The sequence below is a fragment of the Malaya genurostris genome, chromosome 2, assembly GCF_030247185.1.
Source record: "Malaya genurostris strain Urasoe2022 chromosome 2, Malgen_1.1, whole genome shotgun sequence".
NCBI lineage: Eukaryota > Metazoa > Arthropoda > Insecta > Diptera > Culicidae > Malaya > Malaya genurostris.
In genome coordinates, this window is record NC_080571.1 from 264,539,825 (window position 1) to 264,546,000 (window position 6,176).

General features: G+C 39.6%; 2 protein-coding genes across 2 annotated transcripts; one reads left to right on the top strand and one right to left on the bottom strand.

Moving 5' to 3' along the window:
• LOC131429816 (BLOC-1-related complex subunit 6) lies at positions 1-1,489 on the top strand. The gene is made up of 3 exons (XM_058594204.1): positions 1-488; positions 539-1,037; positions 1,112-1,489. Exons 1-3 carry the CDS (start codon positions 197-199, stop codon positions 1,155-1,157), a joined length of 837 nt encoding a protein of 278 aa, XP_058450187.1. The 5' UTR covers positions 1-196; the 3' UTR covers positions 1,158-1,489.
• A 55-nt stretch (positions 1,490-1,544) lies between these two features.
• On the bottom strand, positions 1,545-5,077 carry LOC131429815 (fatty-acid amide hydrolase 2). The gene is made up of 5 exons (XM_058594203.1): positions 4,822-5,077; positions 3,989-4,554; positions 3,802-3,926; positions 2,528-2,709; positions 1,545-2,463 (listed from the first exon to the last, which is right to left on the bottom strand). Exons 1-5 carry the CDS (start codon positions 4,852-4,854, stop codon positions 1,744-1,746), a joined length of 1,626 nt encoding a protein of 541 aa, XP_058450186.1. The 5' UTR covers positions 4,855-5,077; the 3' UTR covers positions 1,545-1,743.
• Positions 5,078-6,176: the final 1,099 nt, after the last annotated feature.

Below are 6,176 nucleotides of genomic sequence, written 5' to 3' on the forward strand. Positions count from 1 at the left end.
TGTGATACATGCTGAACCAAAACAAAATTAAAATCCACTTTTCGATTTGCTTCTTCAAGTTTCAAATGAGAATGGTTTTCAAATTTATAAAAATATCACGGTTATTGGATATTCCACAAAACTGCAAAACCATCTAGTCATCAAATGTCTTCGTAATGTTCGTGATAGCATAGTGGACAATCTGTCATTAGTGGATATGTCAGCTGACGAATTAAGAAACCCATTTATCGATCCATCTACCACACATCTTGCAAGTATTGAAAACCCTAGCACTTCTGACCCGGAGAAGGAAGAGATGGATGAAGTTCCGTCAGCAATGACGGAGTCGTATAGCGAAATTTCCTATACACAAAACTTTTTTGGTGGCGGGACCACCGAAGAACACGAAGGGGACACTAACCGACAAAGTGTTCGCTCCGGTTCATCGTCTTCAGCTTCCTCACAAAGCAGACGGCGTCCAGATTCACTGAACTGTGATAAGAGGAAAGGTACTTTCCGTTGTAGTAGTAGTAACTTTATTTAACAAATTTACTTGTAGATGCTTTCCCATACAATTTGGAAGGCACCGTAAGAGTAGACGGTAACATGACACATTTTGTAGCTGAGAATTTAGAATACAAAATCAAACTCGCGAGTCCGGTGACAGTAACACGGAAAGATTCAGGCAATCCATCTTCGTCTCGTCAGAGCACACCATCGGCCGCAACCGGTGGGGGTAACTTGGCGAACTATGGCCTTCTGCCGAAACCGTTTTTGATGACACCGAACCTCAACCAAATCGATCCAAACGCGCTGAACGAAATCGAACGGGAAGCGCAAGCATTGGCCGCTTCAGTTGACAATCTTACTGAAAGTCTTTGCTCGGTGCTACACTCGATCTCCTCCATCACAGCGGATAACGTGGAGATTTATAAAAATGCCGTCACGAAATTAACGGACTGCATGGATGCCAACATCAAATGCATGTACACAATCATGGCAAAAGCGGAGGAAATTTCCAAAGCCATCAAACCAGCGGAAGCATTGGCAACTAGGATGTAAGCGGTATTATGTCGTGGTATGAATTGAATACGTTGCTAACTATTCGTTTTTTTTTTTTTTTGTTTCGCAGACGGGAGATTAAACGGTTAGTCGATATGCTGGAAAGTAACGTCTAGCGTATATGAGATTTCAACTGTTTGTGCATAGGTAGCTGATTTCATTATAAGTGCAAAAATCCTAGTGTTCGCTTCAATCAAAGATGTTGCTCTTAGTGGCATTTTGTCTCAATTACCCAAATTAATTCTACATATATGTTCGATTTCAAGTGGGTAACTATAAATTTGACTTTGGTATGTGTATTAAGGGAAAGAAATCCGTGAGCTCCACTTCGTCTAAATATGTTGGTAATGTTGTTGGTAACAGGTCTGCTTGATGGACTGTTTAGCAAACGAATTGAAGCAACAGTTTCATTCCACATCAGTAACGTAGGATCACAGGTTGAGATAAAATTTAGATTCATTAAACCACCCTTATCATCCAGACTGCAATAACGAAACGAAATGTGCTATTCACTAAAAGTTTATTGACCATATAAATAACTGATTGTTCACTAGTTCCCGTTCGCAGTTGTGGCAAGCAATAGAGTAGAAACTTATAAATCATAAAACTCATTCACTAGTTTGCACCGTTATAATACCAATACCTGAACCGAAATAAATGTTCGGTGTATTTAATCGAGCCCGCTACAAAACCTCTTAATCTCTAATCAATGATAAAAGACGGAATGTGACCGCTGAATGCACGTTCGAGCTCCTCTGCAACAGCCAAACAGTGACGATCGCGATTTCGTGTTGCAACAATTTGAATACCCAGTGGCAAACCGTCCGGATCCAGACCTAATGGAACTTGAGTAGCCGGCACGTGTAAGACGTTAAAGAGACACCAATAGCTAAAGTTGAATACATTGACAAATGCTGAATAGTGATACGGAGCAGAGTTTGTTGTGCTGTGATAGAACAAAACGCCATCATCCCCGAGCAACTCGGTGAGATCTTGATCACATTGGCGTGTGATTTCTTTGATTTTATCAGCCTTTTCCGGGGGCATGATACTGTCAATCAGCGAGTATATGGATGCCAAAGTGTATTCGCTGCTACCCGTGATCTTTTTGGCCAATTCGACAAACGGAGAAAGTTGTTTTCCATTGCCGAGTAGATTGTTGAAACTAGCCGGTTCTTGAGTCATCCAGTAGCGCCACATTTGACTGGTTTTTTCACTGTTTTTCAATGTTACTTTCTGGACACCTTCGGGGGCAATCGTTTGGAAGTGATCAACCACACGAGTCATGGCCCTCTGTAGCTGAGGATGCACAGAGCTGCATCGAATGTCTCCAGAACTGGTACAATAGAAGTAACGCAACTTTTTCAAGTCTGTCTTTTCATTAAGCTTCAACGCTACCGTAGCTTTGGGACCAACAAGAACCTGGAAAACGTAAAATATGATTACGTGATAGCGTGATCTTTTCATGCCAATTTATTTGCTGTACCTTCATTATTGGACGCAGATCGGAAGCGTATCGAGTCATCGGTCCTGCGACGACCATTGTGGAAACTTCCCGGCCAGTGCGCAGAGTACAACCGCGAGTGTTGACGATTCCCGACGTTGGCTTGTGGCCGAAAATGCCACAGTAAAATGCCGGCATGCGAATCGAACCACCAATATCGGTACCTGTATTGAAAGGCAATTGATAATCATGATTTGGAATGGAGGTAAAATCGCAAGGTGCACTGTCATTTGTTATTTAACTTTGTAACCATGGCTTTCTTCAGCAATCCGTACAGCCGAAAAATGAATGAGAGCGGAAATCAATAATATGAAGTAAGTAGCCTTAGCCTGCTGAATCATGGCATGATAGTCGGGCGATAATTGATAGTAACCTTTCGGTAAGGTGAGTACTCATTTAATAGCAGGTAATGAGCTGTCTGAGAATTGAAAAAAGGAGCACCATCCGAAAAAGAAGAATATCTACAAAATACTCTACACTAAACGAAGTAGGGCAATTAGGCGATGAATGGATTTTGTTGCTTTCAGTCAACAACTATTATTTACCTACGTGGATAAAAGTAATAACTACTGACCGTATTGCGATTTATATCGTTAACTCATGACATGACATGAAAAGCGACGGTGTGCAAGTTAATGTTGTGGAATTGAAGGAAACAAATACAATGTAGCGAGTAATATCCTACTTTTTAGGCAAATGCATTGAACAGAGATTGCAGATTTTTTTTTAATAATTCAAAAGAATGAGATGATTTGGTGATTATGTGTAAGGGTTAATATGGAGAGCAGAAAACATTGCGAGTTTAGTCAATGCTAAACGAAAACTAAACAATACTGTCTACCAAAATATACTTTGAAAACCAGTAAAACAAAAACCGTTTGGCTCCAGGATAACAAGTTAGGAATTCATGTGTCATTTAGTATTCGAGTAGCGCACTTAATGCTAACCAAAACAAAATATAAAAAATGATACATTAAATAATACCACTGTGACGTTTTATGAAACTTTACTTGCATAACAACTAGTAACAAAAACTGTCAATGAAGATCTAACACTGAAATAGTAAATGACATTGAATAATAAAACTTGGAATAACATGGATTTAATAGTAAAAAAAAACACAACATATTTTCGAGCCAACAAACAAAACCCACATGAGAAATGAAATGATGAGAAACTGTGGTACCACAAATAATAGAAATGACAGATATAGTGCAGCGATGTGTACTAGTTAGCAAGATAAATAAGTTTTAAACCTAGTCCAAAGGCACTGCCGCATGTCGTAATCAAAGCTGCTTCTCCACCGCTCGAACCTCCTACCGTACGTCGGCTGTCGTATGGATTGTTCGTTTGACCAATCAGGTTATTTCTGGTTTCCTGCCTGCAAGTGAGCAACAGGTTTCGGTTACTTTCTTACCGCGTTCGAATTGTATCACTATTTACCATCTGTTAATTTCCGGAATACTGGTAGTCGCAATTATAATAGCACCGGCGTCCTTCATCAGTTTGACACACTCGGCATCTTCTTTGGCTTTCACGTTACGTCGGGCCACAATTCCCAAAGTGTGGAGCTTATCTTTAACGGCCGTACTATCCTTCGTCGTGAAAGGTATACCAAGGAAAGGTTTTTCGGCAAATTCATTCTCTGAAATAAGACCTCGTTGGATTCTGTCATCGATGGCTTTTGCTTCCTCGAGTGCTTCAATGAAGGGACCGTCGATCACTGCATTTATAACTGGGTTGACCTCGTTCAATCGATCAATGTAGGCACTGACCACCTCGTAGCAACTTACATCTTTGTTTCGTATCATTTTAGCTAGCTCCTGTACACTGTAGGTCAAAATGACCCGTTTCCGTTGCAACGGTGGACATCGAATTCGGGTTGGTCCCCAATACCATTTTAGTATCAACTCGACTAGGTAATCCACCAGCATGTGTATTACCACAAAAATGTTGAATAGGATGCTGTACGCTATGTCTTTCATGATCTGACTGGATTTATTCCGTTTCTGTGCAAAAAAATTGAAGCAAATTAATGTATCTTATCTGCCGCAGTAATAAACATGAATATCTAGACTACAATTATCATCCACGGTACCGATAACAGTTTGTAGTATACACCGTGATCAATTGTTGTTAGTGAAAAAAAAACTATTCACATGAATAGCGGGGTAATCCGCTTAGTGTGACGTCATCAAGCGAAGCCTCAATTGACCGACATCTGATAGAATTGATCTAAACTATCCCCTTATCTATACCACCATTCATCTACTTACATTTCTTTGGTCACGTCTCGCATTTGTGGACATTTCTGACTGCTATCGTCTGTTCTACAAGTGCTACTGATACTGTTACTAATTAGTGCGAATGCAATTCTGAAACGGCTATCGATCAGGGATGGACACCGTCAGAAATAGCAAAAACCGATCAAACCCGTTTTAACTTTCTCTCTGACTGGGTTTTGAGCCGTCTGGTCTGAAGGTACATTATTAACGCATACATAACGGTGTGATGATATACTGCTCATACATAACAGTACAGTATCAACACATTTGAGACGGTGCTAACAATTTGACAATCACATTTTCTGTGCAAGTGTTAGTGAATGAATTCTTGTGTATGTTTCAGAGTTTTCAGGTAGTATCATTCCCAAGTGCCGCAAAAAAGCGAAACTGTCATTCGCATCGATTCAACACAACCACAAACCAGAAAAATATATTTTTAAATTGACCGTTAAATGACAATCGTTTTTATAACCACGTGCTTCACTAGAAACATTATCAATATTAACTATAAAAATAAACTACTATGAAAAAATTGTACACTAAAAGTTCAGTCGTCTTTGACAGCTACATACTTGTTGATGCTTTTATTGAACAAACAAATATTTCTTGTTGCTAGAGAATATTACCGACGACACGACCTGCCACTCGTCTATCAAAACTGTATCGTAAACTTAACTACCCCTCAGTAACTGGAAATGTCAAATCGAAAACGCTAGTGATTTTTTTTAAACTGGCAGCACAAGTTGATATATTTATTGATTTTGAATAACAGTCACCATAACCTTGGTTACTGCATATCGAAGGCAAGATGAATGTAAACAAAATAAATTTCAGATCGGTTATTATATTACGGAACATTTTAATGGATTTACCTGACTCGAGCGGAATGTAAAAAATGAGGAGTATGATTTATGTCTTTTATAAAGCCAAGTTCAAAATTCAGGTCTTGACTTGAAACCGTTGTGTGAGAAGGAAGACATGGAAATGACCGACAACGAGCTGAGCGAGGCTAGTGTTCTGCGGTACCTGTATAACGTACGGTAAAATGATTTCTTTGTGGAATTCCACTAGTAATCCTCGAATAGTGCCCAATAAGGTGAAATACTGTTTCCACTTCTGCGCAATCAACCGACACAAAACAATTCTGACACCGGTATATTACACCGAATCCTACTGCCCAGAAAAGCTAGCAGTTGAAGTGTACGGATGAATCGCTGGAAGCAGATCATTGTCCTCGTTCGTTGGTTTCATCCTTAGTTTCGATTAAATTCCGAAAATCGAGTTCATTTAAATGCATTTCTGCTTAATTTGGACAAAGTTTAACACTAATAGAACTATTCCACCGC

What these genes read in the sequence shown, in the direction of transcription:
- LOC131429816 (XM_058594204.1), top strand. Translation starts at nt 197, where the DNA reads ATGTCAGCTGACGAATTAAGAAACCCATTTATCGATCCATCTACCACA. An exon ending in GAACTGTGATAAGAGGAAAG is followed by an intron (nt 489 to 538) that starts GTACTTTCCGTT and finishes ATTTACTTGTAG; the next exon opens with ATGCTTTCCCATACAATTTG. An exon ending in GAAGCATTGGCAACTAGGAT is followed by an intron (nt 1,038 to 1,111) that starts GTAAGCGGTATT and finishes TTTGTTTCGCAG; the next exon opens with ACGGGAGATTAAACGGTTAG.
- LOC131429815 (XM_058594203.1), bottom strand. Translation starts at nt 4,854, where the DNA reads ATGTCCACAAATGCGAGACGTGACCAAAGAAAT. An exon ending in CGAGACGTGACCAAAGAAAT is followed by an intron (nt 4,555 to 4,821) that starts GTAAGTAGATGA and finishes TTTTTTGCACAG; the next exon opens with AAACGGAATAAATCCAGTCA. An exon ending in CGGCAGTGCCTTTGGACTAG is followed by an intron (nt 2,710 to 3,801) that starts GTTTAAAACTTA and finishes CTTTCAATACAG; the next exon opens with GTACCGATATTGGTGGTTCG.